General features: G+C 39.3%; 1 protein-coding gene across 12 annotated transcripts in view; it reads right to left on the bottom strand.

The window, feature by feature from the left end:
• Positions 1-21,080, bottom strand: part of PIGN (phosphatidylinositol glycan anchor biosynthesis class N) — a 249,710-nt gene that overhangs the window by 50,683 nt on the left and 177,947 nt on the right. For 10 of the 12 annotated variants that reach the window (XM_072152718.1, XM_072152720.1, XM_072152713.1 and 7 more), the window contains one exon: positions 17,261-17,313. In XM_072152718.1, the coding sequence (XP_072008819.1) occupies positions 17,261-17,313 (53 nt within the window). Of the gene's footprint in view, positions 1-842; positions 1,819-12,683; positions 12,865-17,260; positions 17,314-21,080 lie in introns of those variants that run through there. The other 2 variants (XM_072152721.1, XM_072152722.1) reach the window with 2 other exon arrangements.

Genomic DNA, 21,080 nt, shown 5'->3' with positions numbered 1-21,080 from the left:
ATTCTAGCCCTAACAAGGTCTGTTGGGTTCTTGTAGACTCACTCCTGCCTAACAGTAAGCTAATATAACACCCTAACACTATCCCTGCAGCAGCAGCAACTCTCTCCCTAATGGCATCCAGACAGAGAATGATCCGAGCAGCGCAGGCAGGGGCTAGTCTATTCCAGGGTCACCTGATCAGGCCAGCCAACCACTGCTATCGACGTGTAAGGGTACCACATCATTCTGGGTGGAGTTCAGAGTCTCCTGGCTTGTGATTGGCTCGGTTTCTGGCCGCCAAAAATCAAAACGGTGGGAGATGCCATTTTCTCGAGCTGGCGAAGTATTCGTCCGGGCAACGAGCAGTTACAAGTACGCTAATGTTCGAACGAGCATCAAGCTCGGACGAGTGTGTTCGCTCATCTCTAGTCTTTATGAATGAGTCTTTGTGTTTCATTATAAGTTAAATATCTTTTTATTTCTGTAAATACAGAATTAGGGATCTCAACACTGGCTGAATATATGTACTTCTTGGCAGACCAGTAAGTATCTTGCATATCAAACATACAAATACAAACATTCAATCCACATTGGTGTCAAGACCCAAAGTGAGGGCAAAATCACTTATGCTGTTGCATAGACTGCGGTAAAATGTATAGAACGGAAACCAAACAAAATATGAAACCCGTACATTGACCAATATATGAAAGCAAACATAATACACTATCTAGATGCACATTTGACTTCTTTCTTTAGCTGTATATTTTGCTGAAATGTCAGGGTTTCAGCATCAAATATAAAAGACAAATCTCAGTAATAAAAATAAAGTTTTTGTTTAATCATCAAAATAGAAAAGGTAACACAATATTCATTTACTGAAAATACCACATAACAACCTTGATAACCATTACAAATAAATAGTACATTTGTCAATGATACAGAGATGTCCAGTAAAAACAAATAACTTTCCAATGTGAAGTCATAGTTTATCAGTTATCATGTAAACACAACGTGGATAACCAGCTATGTAGCTCAGCCAGTACCAGGCAAACCAGTGCCATTCAGTAACCTTGCCCTGTACTGATGAGGCGCACACACCCCAAATGTGTTGTCTACAGGTGCTTGTTTTTCTGATATTAGTTAAATGCATAATTTCCCAAGGAAATTTCCTGAAAAGTTGGTATTTATAAACCACCATGTCACATCCGCCACCATCAGGAATGGATAAACCCCCAAATTAACCATTGCATATTTCATATGGTTATGCCAATAAGTTCTTTACATAAAAAATATATTTGACACATTCAAGGACCACATTTAAAAAAAAATGCACAAATCAAATAGCAAGAATATGCATAAATAGATGCAGACAAATGGAAAATATTTAACAGGACTTCAAATATACTCAACAATTCCTGGTCATTCCAGTTCATTTGCTGCAGGGGTCCAAGGCACAGACAGTGATTGGATGAACCAACAACTCATGTGTCATAAAACATCAAGAAGAGGAATGTTGTCGGGGCCAAAGCAGAAGGAGATTCAAAATAGTTGTGGAAAGGGCTGTAGTAAGAGAAAGGTATTCTTACCATCCTCATCCGATATCCTACTGATGTAAACCCCATTTTAGCACATACAGTACCAGTTATTAATTCTAAAAATTCTAATGCCATGTAGTCAGTACACTTGATTTCTTCATTCTTAGTTTGTTCTCTGTGTCAAGTCGAATGGGGTTTCTTTTTCCTTCTAGTGTCTATCTTCTTTGTTGTAAGCAATTGGGCCAAACCATTCAAAAGCATCAGGAATATGGTCATGGACATCACAATGACATAGTGACTGATACTGAAAATAAAAATATACAGATTAAATGATTAGTGATTAAATAATTAGATGTCATTAAAGGGGTGGTCCCATCTCAGGTATTCATGATATAGCCACAGGCAAGAAAGCTTTCTTAAAACGCCATTCTTAAAATAAGCAAGGGGTCTTAGAGGTGGGACCTCAAGAAATGTCATAAATACTTGCAATGGGAATATCCCCTGGTTATTTAATTTAAGTTATTTACTGATGACAAGTTTTGCAAATCCTCAATGAGTTTCACTTCAGTGGTCAGCATGCCTGTAACTGCCATCAGAGAGCAATATTAGCACTACACAGATCATACACTCCCCCCAGACTCGGTGTTCAATCCACTGATGGTTGCGGTGGCTCTGATGATCAATTCCCATAATCTCATACTTGCCCTTTACTGTTCTCAGGAGGCTGTTGAATCTTCAACTCAGGACTTGCAAACCTCTCTAGCAAATCGATAAGTCTGTGCTTTAAATGGTATCTCTGAAACTAATGACAAAACCATTTTGGAAGAAACTGGAATGATCCTGTTGATCTTGTTAAATTCTTTAGTTTCCGCCAGCAAAGTTAAAAGATGAAAAAGTGAGGTAAAAATTGCATATATTTCCACATCATGAATAGTAGAAAGGTCAAAATCCATCCATGTTCACATTAGTCCGGTCACTTCTGGAGCAAGAAGTTGTAACCGGGCGAAACCGTGGGTAGAGTTGAGACTCTTGGCGTGTTTTATATCTATGTTAATAGGTCTATTTTTAACTTGGTTTGGGAGTATATTTTATTGAACCAATACATTTTTGGATACAATCTCGGATAATATACACTATGTTGGCACCCGAATTTTCCATCTAGTGGTTGCACAGGTTGTAAATAGAACGCTTTTGCCCTGGGGGTGGAGGATTTCAGTCGGTATATGGAGTGAACGGATAACGGATTTTGTCCTATCTACTATTTCTGATGTGGAAATGGTCATGGGTGGTCCTGCGACTCATGTTCCCCCGCTCCACAGCCGATGTACGTCCCCACTCCGGCTTCCGAGTCTTCGAGCATTTGCGCGCTTCCCCGCGAACTAGGCCACGCTAGCACCGGCTTCTCAAGATTTAATGGGCCAGCGCACTGTTAATTGGTGCTAGTCTTACCAAGAATTCTATTTAATCCAGCTTCTCCTCATGCACCCTGCCGGATCTTCATGCCTCTTGCCTTAGAGAAAGCTTTGTCTTATGCCTTGCGCTGTTATTGAGATTTCCTGTTGTGACCCCGGTTCCGTTCCTGACTACGCTCCTCTGCCACCTGCCCTGACCTATTGCTACGTCCCTGACTCTGATCCTGTGCTGACCATCCTGACCACCTGCCTGTCCCCGACTACGAGATTACCTGCCTTTCCTATACCCCGACCTTGGCTGCCACCATGGACAAGTCGCGCCTCTGGAACGACCTGGTAGTACCACGCCGCAGCAAGTTCAACCGCTTTGGTGAAAAACCGTGACTCCAGTCCCAGATGTCAGGTTGTGTCATCATCCGCGGTGGTCCAGAGGATCCACTACCTCTGAGCCCGACAGAAATATATGAATTTTTTTCTTTTAACTTCACGCTGGAAACTAAAGGACTCTATGAAGACTTTCTCTGGGAATGCTGCGCCTCTGATAAGTATCTTTTTTAAAAAAATCTAACAAAATATTTATCACACTTGTTTCTTTCATTTAAAAGCCAAACAAAAGCCCCCCTGACATGTTTTGCCGGAAAACCAGTGTTAACAGGGGATAGGGGCTGCTGAATCCCCTACTGAGTAGCCCCTATCCCCTGATGACGCTGGTTTTCTGGCGAAACATGTCGGGGGGGCTTTTGTTTGGCTTTTAAATGAATGAAACAAGTGTGATAAATATTTCGTTAGATTTTCTTATTAATTAAATAAAAGTTAAGTTTTAGGCCTGACCGATAAGGCTCTATTCTGTCTCAGGACAGTTTTGTAAATAATCTGATAAGTATCTCATACTCGTCTAACATATTGTTTGATATAAATTCTCTTCTTAAATGACATGTTTGTTACCTGGATGCTAAGACTAAGGTCTGAAACATGTGAGAACTGCTACCCTGAAGTTATGTATTTTAATATAAAGATTCAACAATGAAACTTACATTTTGTTTTTACTGAAGGCCAGTTTCCCTTTTCTATTTCCTTTGTTTATAGACATTGTGCTAAAAGTACATTGGTAAAGGAATTGTGCAATGAAATTCCTGTCCTAAACAAAGCTAAATCCATCTTTAACATGAAACTAAAAAAAAAAAATCATAGATTTAATAGGATATGAATAGGAAGAATATAAAATTCATAGAGAATTTAAAGAACACTAGTAAGTGAGGAGTGTGCGGCATGTAAGCAAAAGAGACCTTAATGAAAACCAGATGTTCATAAATGGTTTAAAAATCCATCACGAATGGTGTACGTGACGTAACAGAACACAATTATTTTTAAGACTGTAAGACATAACACTGAACATTAGACAGTAAATAGAAATCAAATTTAGACTCTGCCTCTGAAAGGGAATACTTGGTATAAACTTGTGGAGGTGCCAAAAGAGATAACCCCCTGGTATCATGGGGGAAGCAAAGCAAACAATCTCTAGAACAACTCCATAAGTGAAAACAAATAATATTTACTGAATATAATAAATGAACCCGATATGTAAAAGAATAGTAACAATTATAGCCACTTATTTCTCACCTGAGGGCCTCCAGGCTCCATAGATGTTGATGGAGTCTGAACCCACTCAGGCTCATTTGCATATTTTTCAAAGCCTTTGGATATTTGCAAATTTTACAAAGCTAAAAGAAGAGCAAATCCTGCCAGAGGGGACAGCCACCAGTATGTCAGTGTGCTTGGTTTACAATCCTTCATCCTGGTGGTAGGTGTCCTTTAACCCCTTAAGGACGCAGGGTTTTTCCGCTCATTTCTCGCTCTTCAACTTCAAAAATCCATAACTTTTTCATTTTTACGTGTACAGACCTGTGTGAGGGCTTATTTTGTGCGTAACAAATTTTACTTTGCCGTAATGTTATTTATTTTAACATGCCATGTACTGCAAAGCTGAAAAAAAATTCCAAATGTGGAAAAATTGAAAAAAAAAAAACGTTCTTGTGGGCTCAGTTTTTTTTACTTTGACTGTAACTCAAAATAACACCTTAGCTTTATTCTTTGGTTCGGTGCGATCGCGGTGATACCAAATTTATATAGGTTTTATTGTGTTTTAATACATTTTCAAATATTAAACGAATGTTTACAAAAAAGAGAAAAAATTTTTTACCATCTTCTGACGCAAATAACTTTTTCATACTTTGGTGCACGGAGATGTATGAGGAGTCATTTTTTGCGAAATGAGGCGACGTTTTGAGGTCTGTGCGACATTTTGATCATTTTTTATGTGATGTAAAAAGGTGTAAAAGTCGCATTTCGGAAATTTGCTCGCCATTTCCCGCCTCGGAGGTCGCCGGCCGTAACCGTTTTTATATTTTGATAGATCGGGCATTTTGGGACGCGGCGATACCTAATATGTTTGTGATTTTTACTGTTTATTATGTTTTATATCAGTCCTAGGGAAAGGGGGGTGATTTGAATTTTTTATATTTTATTAATTTGTTTTATTTTTTAAACTTTTTTTTTCTTTTTTTTCCCACTATTTCTTAGACCATCTAGGGTACATTTACCCTAGATGGTCAGATCACTCTTACCATATACTGCAATACTTCTGTATTGCAATATATGGCATTTTTGCAGGTCATTCATTACAATGAGCCACTGGCTCATTGTAACGAATCTCCAGAAGCCATGTAGCCTCGTGTCAAAAGAAGACCCGAGGCTACCATGGCAACCAATCGCTGCCCCCCGATGACGTTCGGGGGCGCGGCGATCGTAAAAAAGATGGTGCCGGCGGCAATGACAGGGTTATTAGCCGCGATCAGTGCAAGCACCGACCGCGGTTATTAGCGGTGGGGGTTTTCTGCAAAATGCAAAAACCCCCACCTTTGTATGAAGAGGACTCAGCCCGTGAGCCCTCTTCATACACTCCTTATACCTCTGCGCCGTAGAGCTACGGCGCAGAGCGTTAAGGGGTTAAGAACTTCAGCTATTTACTTTCAATCTCAATAGTCTTTTCACTGCATATAGTAATTGACTTCAAGGCAACCCACAGATGTGGGCACATATCATTTCCTATGACCTGCCCTATATTACTGCTGTTATCAATGCTATGTGAAAATGATAAATTGTTATTTATCATCTTTAACTGCTTCTTGACAAATGGTTATTGACTAGCTCTTCTATAACCCCTTCTCGATGCGGGACATAATAGTACTGCATGGGTGGCTGTGACATGCCAACCCGTGCAATACTACTACATAATGCATCCAGTACCGGTTGACAAGCGCCAGAAGCTCCGGGTGTCAGCTGTATATTGGAGGTGACAACTTTCTGTAACATCCTCAATCAGTGATAAGTGCAAGTTTATAAAAATGTAAAAGAAAAAGTAAAAAATATTTTTATAATAGAAAAAATTAAGGAAAGTAAAAGTCTCTAAGACACCTCCCTTCCATAAAATTACATAATAAAGTATAAAATCAACAAATAACACACATATTTAGTTGTGTTGCATCTGTAACAATCAAATCCCTTCACAAAAAAATGTTCTAAAAAGTGATCAAAAAAGTTATGTGGTCCAAAATGATACAACTGGAAAGAACAACTCGTCACACAAAAAATATGCCCTCAACCAGCACGGTCCATAGAAAAATACAGCAGTTGTACCTCTGAAAAATGGCTATGCAATTTAAAAACAAGATTTTCTCCACTTGTTTATATTAAATAAAATCGGGCAAATAAAAAAAATACTATATGAATAATGTATCACCCATAATTGTAGTGATTAAAAATCGAAAACAAGAATCAATGATTTTCTTTTCCTCTAACCAGAAAGAGTTACCGTAATCAAATCTGAAATATATATATATATATATATATATATATATATATATATATATATATATATATATATATATACAGATATATATATACATATATACATATACATATATATGCCCCAAAATGAGGTATTTTTAAAATGCATCATCTCATAAAAAATAAACCCTCATATCTCCACACTATAAGCAGATAAAAAATGTATAGCTTCTTCTATGTAACAAAGCAAATCTGCTTTGAATGGCCCCCCCTAAATCCTGCCAAAAATCATGGCAACATAAAACATTAGGGAATTGTTAGTTCTCAGGTTTTTTTGTATATCTGTGTGAAAAGCAAAACATTTTGAATTTTAAAAACAAAGCAATTTTTTAATAAAGAAACCCAAATTTGTCAACTAACAGGAAATGAAGTAGAATGAAAAATAAAGTCATGAAAAACAATCTCAAATCACCTGAATATGTTAAAGGGTTCCAAAGTTATAAGTGTCAGGAAGGAGCAAATCGTCGTTAAGAGTTAAATAATTACATCTTTGGCACAACTTTACATATCATAACAATTTTTACTTTTTTTCCATCACATTTGAGACTAACTTTATAAAATAATTTAACAGACAAGTAAAAACGAAAAGGTCGCAATTGCATGTGTGGATACTCTTTCTTCTGTAAACCTTTTTGCAACTTTCTTTACATTCTAACAATACTCAAATACTATTGTAGCTTATTGAGAATTTTAAGATTAGAATGTTATGTACATGATGATAATTTTTGTTGGTACTGATGCACAAATAACAAAGAGTTACAATTCACTTCAGTTCAGAAAGGTCATTTTTGTATCCATGACTGAAATAAATAATTTTAATTGTGCTACAAAACTCTCTTCAAATGGGAGAGGAATTTGGTACCAAGCGATCTCTGGGCACAGAGCCACAGGAAAGGTCACCGATATAACTTTGACTTTATGGATATTTACAATTATACACTAGCCAGTGCCTTTGAGAGACTTAATAACTTTCCTAGAATGTTGGACATCCAAACCCATGTCTTTTGAGGGAGATGCAAGGTCAATTTAGTTTGGTGTAGTAAATGTGAAATAAAGGTTTTTATAGAGTCGGACAATTGAGTGAGGTTAAAGGCTAATCTAACTTACCATGACAGTGCACTTTATATTCCCTCACAAAGAAAGACGCCAACTTGAAACATAGTGTAAACTTTTTGTAACGCTGATAAATCCATTAATTCTCTATAACACTTGGGTGTATTCTTGGAAATTAAAATGTTTCATTGTCAAAGTACTTACATTGCAGATATGTATCTTGAGGAACAAATGTGTTTAAAGCTATTTTGTTCACTTGATTCCTAACTCTTCTTGTTAATGTAATGTTATTGGTATTTCCAAGGAAATTTTAATTTCAACAAAGAGTTATAGCCTCCCTGACAAAAGATGCAGACTAGTTTCCTACTGGTTTTTGAAACATTTCAGTACTGTATAAAACTGTTTTTATCTGGCTCCCTGCCAGCAGCATGAGGTTTGTCCCAGGAGGGGGGGGGGGAGCAGCTGCAGCAGCCTGAGTGTCTGTGTCTCAGTCTCCCAGACTCTTCTTTACTGAAGGTGGGAATGCGTAGTTGAACCACTATGTAGGTGGGTGGCGCTGCGTTCTAGCAATCATTTTTCTAGCCCACACATGTGCTAGAATTTTTCTAGCAGGAACACATGTGCTGCTGCTTGTTTACTTTAAGAGTTAGGGTACCACTATCCCATCACAGTATGGTCAGCAGTCAAGTAGCAGTATCCTAACTATATCTGCATATTCCCTGATAAAAACTACATAGGTATATTTGTCTGGAAATGCTTTGAGATATATATACAGGGATATAATAGAGTGTCCCACTGTCTATATTAGGGTTAATTCTGGGTATAAAAGGGTAACAACTCGCTCATCTGCTTCAACGCTTCCCCAAGTGAGCAGTGTTTGTCCCCTGTCCCTTGGAAACCGGTAAAATTGAACCATTTTGAACCATTTCATGTGTTTGTTTAATTAAGTGTAGACCCTTTTAATTACACAATTAAAGGTTATGTTTTAATAACCATCACCTACTTTTTGTACTTGCACTGATCTATTTTGTGACAATTTACAGTCCTCATCCTGAGATGTTTTGAGTTACCTTGGGTAGGTCTTAGAGTATTAGAGTTATATTAGAGTATTTAGAGTTATACGGCTGGCATTTTAAAGGACACCTGTCATCAGGTCACTGGTGCTGTCACCACCACCTGTTAAAACAGCTCACAAGGATTCCATCCCAGCCTTTATCTACTTAATTCATAAATTAATAATTTTAAAATCATATTTTATCTATCATGCAAATGAGCCTGGGCACACGGTAAGAGAAACTGATGACAACCCTGTTAACCCTTCCCTCTCCTCCCCCTGCTCATGTCTGTGTGTAAAGTATAGTAAAACATTGCTAGTGTTTGTGCTTTATCTGCTGCCTGTGAGAGATACAGACAAGTACCTGAGATACACACAAGTACCGGGCATGCTCTGTTCTCCTATAGACATGTGAGAGGCACATACAGCAGCTACACAAGCACCTGACATGTTCTCTTCCTCTATATACATGTGTAGCTGATGTCTGTGTCTTTCACATGTGTATAGGAGCACAGATCATGTCAGTTACATGTGTAGCTGATGTCTGTGTCTCTCACATGTGTATAGGAGAACAGAACATGTCAGGTGCTTGTGTAGCTGATATGTGTATCTCTCACATGTGTATAAGAGAACAGAGCATGTCAGATGCTTGTGTAGCTGATTGCTGTGCCTCTCACAAGGGCCTGACATGCTGTATTCTCCTATACACATGTGAGAGACACAGAGATCAGCTACACAAGTATCTGACATGCTCTGTTCTCCTATACACATGTGAGAAACACAGACATGTAATCTTTACAACACACCATAAAATATAACTTGATATGATTTTTGAATAATAGATGGTTTATTGTGTGGCTCTCATTATAAAACTAATCTTAAATCATTTTCATAATATGCTTGGCCTCTAATATATTTCCAGTTACTAGATATTACAGCATAGATTGCCCAGAGACATACAATAAACAAACTTAGACAAAGCCATGCATTGCAGTTATGATGAGGCAATTAAATAAAAGGACAAATGGTTAATTATGCGCTGCTGTGGTCTGTGAATACAATTCCATGAGAATATTTAGATCTGTGTTTTGAGTTTGCAACATTCATACTAACTAATGACTGATAAAAAAAAAATCAACATAGCAGATCAATTTTTCCACATAAAGGCCCAGTTTACATCTCTGTTAGGCTTCACTTATTTTCTTCAGTTATTGTCAGCCAAAACAATGAGTGGTCAAACACAAAGAACAAGCGCAAGTCTTTCCAGCATATACAGAAGTAAGGTATAAGAAGAAGACTTAAAAGGGATAATCCAATTTCAGCAAATACATGCTAACATTTGTATAATAAAAAGTTATAAAATTTTCCCATATACTGTAACAATTCCTCATGGTTTTTTAGATCTCTGCTTGCTGTCCTTCTATAGAAAGCTTCTTTGTACTCTTCCTGTGGACAGTAATCTGACCGTGGTCACATGGGTGTACGGCTCATTATTACACACGGCTCTAATTACTCTGATAGAATCGAGCAATGGTGAATTATGTGTCCCAAGGGCCCCAGCCTGTTCACACAACTGCCCCCCCCCCCCAGCATCCAAATCAACATGTGCCTGGATGTTAGGACTTAATTACTACTCTATATACTCTACATTCTCTATATCCTTAATTTTATACGGTTCATAAAGTTAAATGATCATCTTCAATTGTGCTCTTATAACCCATCTATGTAGGAAAGCCGATCACATTCCCTAACTGCATGAAACCCTCTCCCCCGACTACTTTCCAGACGAGATCTCCCAGACAGTGGAGGAGATGTGAACTGCTACCCCTGGCTGGCCTGGCCTCTGTGCTCTCTGCAGCTGAACTCCCCCTCATAGTGTGAATACTCATGTATAAGCCAAGGCTCCTAATTTTACCACAAAAAAAAAACTGAAAAAAGTTATGCACTGGAGTATAAGCCCCTGGATAGGAAATGCATCCATTACTCTGCTAAAATGTCCAGCAACGACAGCACCTCAGTCCTAAAAAGTCCACAGGAAAACCCCCCTTTACAGAAATTTCCACTGCAGAACCCCCCTTTAATGAAATGTGCACCGCAAATGCCCTTTTAATAAAATGTCCACAGCAGATTAAAGAAATGTCCACAACAGATGCCCCTTTTAATTAAACGTCCACAGCAGATGCCCCTTTAATTAAATGTCCATCGCGGATGCCCTCTTTAATGAAATGTCCACCAGATGCTACCTTTTAATGAAATGTCCACCCGAGATGCTCCCTTTTAATAAAAATGTACACCCTAGATGACACCCCTTAATGAAATGTCCACAGCAGATGTCCCCTTTAATAAAAATGTCCACAGCCAATGCCCCCTTTAATGAAATGTACACAGCCGATGCCCTCTTGAATGAAATATACACAGCAGATGCCCTCTTGAATGAAATATCCAGCCCCAAATGCCCCCTTTTAATGAAATGTCCACCCCAGATTGCCTCCTTTTAATAAAATGTGCACCCCAGGTGCCCCCTTTTAATGTATAGTCCATAGCATAATCCTCTTAAAAGAAATAAAATCTATACTCACCTTCCAGCTTCTCCCCAGCCCTGTTGTTCTGTCTTCTCCTTGCGGTTCAGTCTTCTCCTCTTCTGGCCCGGGCGCATCATGGTGACACAGCGGTGACGCGACCGTGTGATGTCACAGTTTAAGAGCCCGCAAGGTGCATAAACTATGACGTCATGTGGCCGCAACACCACCGCATCATAGTGATGCGCCCCTGAAAAGCAGATTTTCTTGTTTCAGACTGATGGTGGATCATCATATAGGGCCCAGGTATGGGCCAAAGGCTCCGAGTGCACGCTTGTACCGTGTATATGAAGATCCACCAACGAGCCGTGCACCTGTGTGACCATGGTCAGATTTCTATCCACTAGAAGTATAGATGGAAGCTTCCTATAGAACAGTGGTGGCGAACCTATGGCACGGGTGCCAGAGGTGGCACTCAGAGCCCTCTATATGGGCACCCTTGCCATCACCCCAGGGTAAAGTTTGCCAGACAGGACTCAAGGCCTCTTGCAGTCCCAGGCAGCCCTAGACCCTAGAAGGAAGGTACAATGATAATCCGAACTTCTTCTCCTTCTTTCCATTGTATTGGTGTCCTCAAGTGCCTATACAATTTAAACCTGTGACACAGCAGGTAGTAAAAAGTTACTACTTAAATTGTCGCATTGGCACTTTGGGAAAAATATGTGGTTTTTGGTTGCAGTTTAGGCGCTCGGTGTCTAAAAGGTTTGCCATCACTGCTATAGAAGAACAGCAAGCATAGATCTAGAAAACTGTGAAAAATTCATAAAAAAAAAAGATGGGAATATTTTATAATTTTTCATCATACAAAGAATAACATTAATTTGCAAAAACAGAAATACCTCTTTAACCCCTTAAGGACGCAGAGTTTGTTCACTAATTTTTCACTCTCCTATTTTTCGCTCTCTTTTTCCTCAGCCTGTGAGCCCTCTTCATACAGCCACCGCATTTCTGTGCCGTGCATATACGGCGCGGAGTGAGAAGGGGTTAATGAACTAAAGACCTAATGGAGATGCAAACTTGGTCCAATTCCCCTTTTACATGAACTTGCACAGTTTCTGGGGTTTAAGAGGTCTAACAAGAAGATGTATTTTTGCAAGAAACATCTTTAACAAATGAATACTATTTTTAAAACAACAAAAAAGTCCGTTGGTGGTGTTTATCTGAAAAGAGCGTCGGCACTACCAGACACACATTGGAGGATCACGGACAGCCTTAGGGAATCATGGCGTTCAGGTCGGGTACACTCTTAATACATGGGAGGTGCTCAACCGAGGAGTGAAGTGTTCACATGAATCGAAAAAGACAAAGAATGGCGGCACTCACCCGTAGTGCCGCCACATGTAGTCCTATTAAAGCAATTACACCACAAGTGGTTAGTAATATATTTTAAAACCTATTTACATACAATGTAAATGACAGGTACACACTTGTGTTACATAATTAGAAAATACTGGCTTGTAAGTTGAAGTGCTCAAAGCTGTGAACTTAAATAAGATATACATAAAAACAAAGTGCTACACCTTTGTAAGATTTTTTTAAAAACAATACCAGTATAGGTCAATAACATGAGGACTATAATTTATTCAGATACAAAATTGTATTCACATGAATCGAAAAAGACAAAGAATGACGGCCCTCACCCAAATAAGAGAATCTTCTTTTTTATTCAAAGCGGTGCATATGAAAGGGAGGTGCTACACGCTGCAAACTCCGGCAACGGACCGTTTCGCGCACTCCTGCGCTTCGTATACGGCCAGACGAAGCGCAGGAGTGAGCGAAGCGGTCCGTTGCCGGAGTAGCAGGTCCCTATCCTATGAGGTGGAGGAGGAGAAGCCTGAAGACTCCTCTGTGTGATAGCAGGACTTGCTGCAGAGGCCACAGGGTGTGTGATGGTATGTGAAATGTATGGATGTGTATTACTGATCTATATAGTGAGTGTATTGTATGTGTGCTGATGTGTTCGCTTGCATGTCTGTCTGTTTGCATGTATCTGTCTGTCAGCATGTGTGTGTGGGTGTTTGCCTGTATATATGTCTCGCTGCATGTGTGAATGATATTAATATGTATCATGTATCTCAAATGTACATGAGAAGCAGAGAGGGTTATGTGTAGAAGCGATGTGTATTATGAGGTTACACAGCAGATGGGGTGTGTTTTATGAGGTTCTTCAGCAGCTCAGGTGTGTATTATGAGGTTCCGTAGCAGCTCAGGTGTGTATTATGAGGTTCCGCAGCAGCTCAGGTGTGTATTATGAGGTTCCGCAGCAGCTCAGGTGTGTATTATGAGGTTCCGCAGCAGCTCAGGTGTGTATTATGAGGTTCCGCAGAAGCTCAGGTGTGTATTATGAGGTTCCGCAGAAGCTCAGGTGTGTATTATGAGGTTCCGCAGCAGTTCAGGTGTGTGTTATGAGGTTCCACAGAAGCTGAGGTGTGTATTATGAGGTTCTGCAGCAGCTGAGGTGTGTATAATGAGGTCCTCCAGCAGCTTTGATGTATATTATGAGGTTCTCCAGCAGCTGAGGTGTGTATTATAAGGTTCTGCAGCAGCTGAGGTGTGTATTATGAGGTTCTGCAGGAGCTGAAGTATGTATTATGAGTTCTGCAGCAGTTGAGTTGAAGTTTCAGTTTTATTACCTGGCAGGGTGGAAGGGCACACATTTTTAGGTTCTCCCTGTTGGTTAAATGACCTCAAAAATGCCCTGACCGTGACATGGTTGTTTGGGATGATGTAAATTCCAGGATTGTAATTGGACTTGGGGCGGCAGATTGCAGAGCCTTATAGGGGGTGGCGCACTACCTCAAAGATCAATTAAATTGGCGCCTTTAACTGGTTCGCTCGCGTGCCGAGCCCTCTCCATAGCCGGTAAGTCTCTGCTGCATATTGCAGCAAAGGCTTACCGGTAACACCCGCGATCAGTGCCGGCACCGATCGCGGGTGTTTTCTTGCTGATCGTCGCCGGCAAAGCTGCCGGCGGCGAAACGGCCCGTCGGCATAGCGGCACTGCGTGCCTCCCTGTATTTTACCTGGTATGAATTAATAAAGAAGACTTTATCTACCCATGGTGAGTGCCATCCGCTCTTCTATTTTTGCATTTTTTTAGACGGCGGCGCATGGGTGCCGCCATCTTTCCGAGGATCGTCGCTCCCCGTGACGTCATCGGGGAACGGCGATCCATCGTCATGGTAGCTTCGGGTCTCACGAAGACCCGAAGCTACTTTGGGTTAACCCATTCATTACAATGAGCTATCAGCACATTGTAATGTATGAGGAGTAAAATCCCCATATACTGCCATACTGTAGTATGGCAGTATATGGTAGGATCGATCAGACAACCTAGGGTTAAAGTACCCTAGGGAGTTTGAAAAATGGTAAAAATAAAAATTAAAAAAAAGTAAAAAAAAAAATATATATATATAATAAAAAAACCTAAAAATTCAAAACACCCCCCTTTCCCTAGAACTGATATAAATATAAATAAACAGTAAAAATCATAAACACATTAGGTATCGCCGCGTCCGAAAATGCCTGATCTATCAAAATATGATAACGGTTTTTCACTGCGTTTAACCCCGTAAAGGAAAATCGCGTCCAAAGTCAAAACTGTCACTTTTTTGCCATTTAAAAAAAAATTTAAAATTCTATAAAAAGTGATCAAAGGTCGTACAGTCCTAAAAATAATATCATTGAAAACATCATCAAAAGTCGCAAAAGATGACACCACCCTCAACTGCATACAACGAAGTATGGAAAAGTTATAAGCACAAGAAGACGGCAAAATAAAAAAAAATTTTTGTTCATGAGGTTTTAATTTTTGTAAATGTATGAAAACATTATAAAACCTATACAAATTTGGTATCCCTGTGATCGTACCGACCCAAAGAATAAATTAGATGCGTCATTTGTGGCGCTCAGTGAAAGCTGTAATATCCAAGCCCACAAGAATACGACACAAATGCATTTTTTCACCATTTTCACTGCATTTGGAATTTTTTTCCCGCTTCCCAGTACATGGCATGGAATATTCAATGCAATCACTATGAAGTGCAATTTGTTACGCAAAAAATGAGCCATCACACAGCTTTTTACGTGTAAAAATAAAAAAAGTTATAGATTTTTGAAGGTGGGGAGTGAAAAATGGAAATGAAAAAACGGGAAATGGCCCGGTCCTTAACCGGTTAAATTATGTCAAAGGCCACCACATGCGTAATGACGTTATCACACGGCAGTCTGTGTCACTACACACCTGCCGATACGAGGTGCAACAGGGGGGGGGGCACTGGGGCTGAAAGAGGAGTCCAAAGGTAAGTATAGGTTTATTATTTTTTTGGGTGTCATGGCTGTGTATACTGTGGGCCACTGAGGGAGGCTGTGTATACTTTGGACAACTCGGAGAGGCTGTATATCTATACACTGTCTTTGGGGGATCTGTATATAGGGGCTGGGAGCAAACAGTCCGTTTGAGGAGCAGCACAGCGAGTATAATGGATCAAGTCCAATAGTGGGTGCACGCCTCCAACAAACTTAATCCACCGGTTTGTAAGATCAGATATCCACAAAAATGCAATGAGGCAGCACTCTGGTAAGTATAAAGGTGATCTATATTCACACATGGCAAAATAAGGTGCAACGTTTCAGCTCATCCATAGAGCCATTATCAAGCATCATGGCTCTATGGATGATCTGACACGTTGCACCTTATTTTGACATGGGTGAATAAAGATTACCTTTATACTTACCGAAGTGCTGCTGCATTGCATTTTTGTGGATAATGTAATTTGGGAATATGCATATGGGAGCTGTTATAAATAAATTAGGGGAACTGTATATAAATAAATTGAGTGTGTACATAAATTAGCAGGGTACTTTAGTTCAGGTGGTCTGGAGTATAGAATAAATTGTGGGTGCTCTACATATTATAATTTATTCAAGGGACTATATACATAGGATGTTTTGTCTGGGAAACAGTGTGTTCAGTAATTTGTGAGGGTAAAATATATTTAGGAACACGCTCCATTATACTGTAAGTGACTGTGGTTTTTTTTTTAGGGGCGCAGTGTGGAGATGTGCTGTAGATATCTGACTGAAAGATTATTTTCAGCAAAGATAAACCATGGTGTGGAGAAATCGTAAGTCCTCTTCCTGAAGGAGCAAATTGTCACCTGTAAGGTGATAGATGTCACTAATGTCTTATGACTAAGCTATTTCATGACCCACTCATTGTTAAATTAGTGTTCGTTATCTAGGAATGTTAATGAACCAGAAGCCAGGATAAATGACAAGATACTATTGGCAGAGAGTTAAAGATTCTGTATTTTGAAGACATTGTTACACCGTAATTCACCTTCAGTTTCCTACATTAGTGTTACAAAGGGGATAGAACAGTGATAACACCTAAGTAACCATAATCAAGCTCTAACTTTGTCTTATACACAGGGGCGTAACTTGAGGGGGTGCAGAGGGTGCGGTCGCAACCAGGCCCAAGACGCTTAGGGGGCCCATAAGATGTCACAATCCCATATGAAAAGCACTAGCACTATAAATCATACAATATAGTCGGGGGCCTGGCACAGACTTCAAGCTATACAAGCCACTCTTTACATAACCACTGGACAATTCAATGTTATTCAACTATTTATTTTTAGGTAAAACCCAGAATTATGATCTTAGAGATGAAGGTAAACTTATGATGAAACACACAAGTAGTTAAAATCCAGTGCACATTTAGTTACTTTAATACTGTACCTTGTTCCAATGTCTAACCAACTTCCATAATCTTTAACCAGGAAGAAAAAGTGCTGTAAAAAAAAAAACAAAACATGTTTTTAAAGATCTATTGGGCAGAAAAACCTTTGAGAATCTGTCTCCCACGTCACATTAAGGTGTTTTATTTAGTAGGGCAACCTAGTTATAACAGTAGAAACCTCAATCCTTTACAATATTTTCTTGTTAATATGCAGTATTATTTTATGTTCTCCAATAGTGCAGGACTCAAAGGTGAGAATGTTATATCGGCAATCAATGTCTAAGCAGATTATTGGTAGTTCTGTAACAAAACATGTAACCTTGATGCTTATAAACAGTCCTCAGCTAACTTCAAATCTGGTCTTAGAAGTCTGACCCTATCCAATCAGTTTGTCCTTTCTCTATCCTGTGAATAACAGTTAATGAGCCTCAGCAGTGGGGAATACTTATCACCCTTCTAATGGCGCCCACTATGGGAAAACCATATATTTTGGGCTGCATAAACAATACAATGTTATAGGATAAAAATTTACTATAAAGGGATTTTGCCAGAAGGGTTTTGCTATACAGACCTGGGGGTCATTAATCAGTAGATTGTATTTAATAAGTATTAAAAATGTATTTCTATTCTAGGTTTGTAGCTTCTACAAATGGAGTAGGTGCAGCCTTACTGCACTACACTACTGTAGTCTTTGCTCTTTTCAATAAACTGTTCAATGGAGTACTACAGTAGTTACTCAGAGCAAAGGGGAGGGGCTGTGGAGCAGAATAATGCAGAAAGCTAAGAACATGGCAGAGAGGGAACCAACAGCACATTTGGAGAAGCTATAATTATGAAATATAAATCCACTATGTTATATTCCTGCTGATGCAGACAACACATACACAAGTATAAAGTAAACAGATTACCAGAGTTGGTACATAATACTGTATGCAGGGCATTTTTAATGTTACAATACTGATAACACTAATGAATGATTAACATCACTGTTATATAACCACCTGACAATTCAATGTTATTTAACATTATTCTCAGTACATGTAATAAGGGGTTCACATACACAAGATTAAGGTGAAAGCAAATGGTACAAAACAGAAAACAATATTGAATTAGAAAAAGCATAGTTTCTAGTTCCAATCTCTTTAAAGTATGACATTTTAAGGTTAGGGTCTTTAGGACACATGGATATTTTATTCCTACAACATTTCAGATTTTACAATCAAAAACAAACACACACACACACATATATTATATATATATATATATATATACACACACAGAGAAAAACACACATTTCTGTGAGTTTCTTGCCCTTGGATATTTGTCAGGTAGATTATACTGCTTTTCCTACCCAGTAATGATAGTGTAACAGATCCCTAATGCCTGCCACAAGGCAATGCATTTAAATGGTTTAAATGAACACTAAGCTCTAAATTACCATACTCCAAAGCAGGAATATTATCCACAGTACACAGGCTTTCCCTGGCTCTATCAATTATAGAGTCATAAAACTCTCCAAGATAAGTGATTATTCTTAAATGTGCTCTCTGTAGATTATGGTTACACTGATGCTATCCTGGTCCCAGATTGGTATGATTTAAAAGTCATTACATATTTTCAAACATTACAACTTGCATCATAAAAAAATCTGTAGATCTGTGATACATCCTGTTGACAATTATTGTTTTATTTAACATTTATCTGAAATAGTACTTGAATTGAAGAAAGCAGCAGTACTCCCCAAGGCTCCATGCACACAAACATGCTTGGTAAATGGAAATGGACCCAAGAGCTGGTGTGCTGGCAGACGAGGACTCTTTGCATCATATATTGCTATGATGCAAGGAATCCCATACACTGCAATGTGCTTGTTCTGTGAGATCTGACCAGCACAGTCAGCCATTTCCATGTACCAAGCAAATCCATGTGCAGGTAGACTTAGATATAGCGCAAATAAAAGTTTTCATCTGGCAATGTTGGTGAATAAACAAAGCTTTTATTTGCACTATATATAAGGGAGTGCTGCTTTCTTCCATTGAGATCCTTGGAACAGCAATGAAAAAGCTATGGGCAAACTACTCATTATTACAATTTTTCTTTGTTGTCGCATTCTTTGATTAAAGGATTATTCCTATTTCAGCAAATAAATATGATTGGTTGTATAAGGAAAAGTTATACAGTTTTCCAAAAAACTTCCTGTATGAGTTATTCACGGTTTTCTAGATCTCTGCTTGCTGTCATTCTATAGAAAGCATTTAAGTTTATTTCCAGTTGACAGAAATCTGACCGTGGTCACAAAGGCAGTTATAGCACACGGCTCTGATTACTCTCTGTGATATAACGAGAAGTGCACCTGTGTGATCATGGTCAAATTTCTGTCCACTGAAAGCAAACATAGAAGATTTCTACAGTATGACAGCAAGCAGAGATCTAGAAAACTGTGAATAATTGATAAAGAAAGTTTATTGAAAAAATGTATAATTTTTCAGCATGCATTAATTTGTTGAAATAGGGAATTAGTACTCACCTGTAATTCTGTTTCCATTAGTCCACCATGACAGCCCACTTGGAGGATGCCCATTGACCTCTGCAAGCCTCCCACGCACATCCTCCCGCCAGTGACTACAAAATAACTATGCCGGAGGAAGATGCAAAACAATTTTATTAAGTATGTTCAGATTCACATCCATCAATAACTTAAAGAGAGAAGGAAATGGGAGGGCAATATATAGGCCATCATGGTGGACTAATGGAAACCGAATTACCAATGAGTACTAATTCACTATTTCCATGTCGTCCCCTCATGATGGCCCACTTGGAGATCTATGAGATAAGTAGAACAGTTAGGGTGGGACCACTGCCTGGTGGACTTTCCTTCCAAAGGAATGGTCCTGAGAACAGGGTAGGTCCAGGCAGTAGTGCTTTACGAAAGTGGATGGTGAGGACCAGGTTGCTGCCTTGCAGATCTGCTCCAAAGGCACATCCCTCTTTTCTGCCCAAGAGACAGACATGGCGCGTGTTGAGTGTGCTTTTAAATTGGAGGGAACTTGCTTTCCTTGTTCCGTGTAGCAAGCTATGATAGCTGTTTTTAGCCACCTTACTATGGATGTCTTGGATGCTTTCTTCCTTTTGTTCTTCCCCTGGCATTGAATAAACAAGTTATGGTCTATATGCCAAGACTCTGTGGCATGCAACTAACTTATAACTGTACGTCTTATGTCCACCGAATGCCACCTTGATCCTCTGCTTAAAAAGGAATTTTCACACAAAGAGGAGGGTAATTTCCTGGTCCTTGTGAAATTTGGAAGCCACTTTGGGGATGAAGCTTGGCTCTTTAGTAAGAATGATCCTATCAGCAAGGATTCTCATGTATGGTTCTTTAGAAGAGATTGCTTGTAGCTCCCCCAGCCTTCTGGCTGTGGTAGCCGCTATTAGTAGAGTGGTCTTGAGAGTTAAATTTTTTATACTAATCCCCTCAAATGAAGTCTTGGAGAGAGCATCTAGTACTAGTGTGAGATCCCAGGTCGGTACTCGCTAACGGATCTGGGGTCTGATCCTGGAAGCTGCCGAGATAAATCTTTTGACCGACTTAGAGGATGGTCAAAGAAGGCGCAGAGACCCGACACTTTCAGGGTGCTTGTGGATAACCCGAGCTCTAGACCCGCCTGCAGGAAGTCCAATATCTGAAAAATATTCGGATTAGGGGGATGAAGGGGATTGTCTTCGCAAAAAAATCACAAATCTCTTCGATATCTTATGATATATGGAAAAAATAACAGGTTTTCTACTTAAGAATTGAGATCACTGCTTGTGAGAGAC

The sequence above is a fragment of the Engystomops pustulosus genome, chromosome 5 (genome assembly GCF_040894005.1).
Source record: "Engystomops pustulosus chromosome 5, aEngPut4.maternal, whole genome shotgun sequence".
NCBI lineage: Eukaryota > Metazoa > Chordata > Amphibia > Anura > Leptodactylidae > Engystomops > Engystomops pustulosus.
Note: the sequence above shows the minus strand (reverse complement) of the source record. Positions and strands in the feature narration are given on the sequence as shown.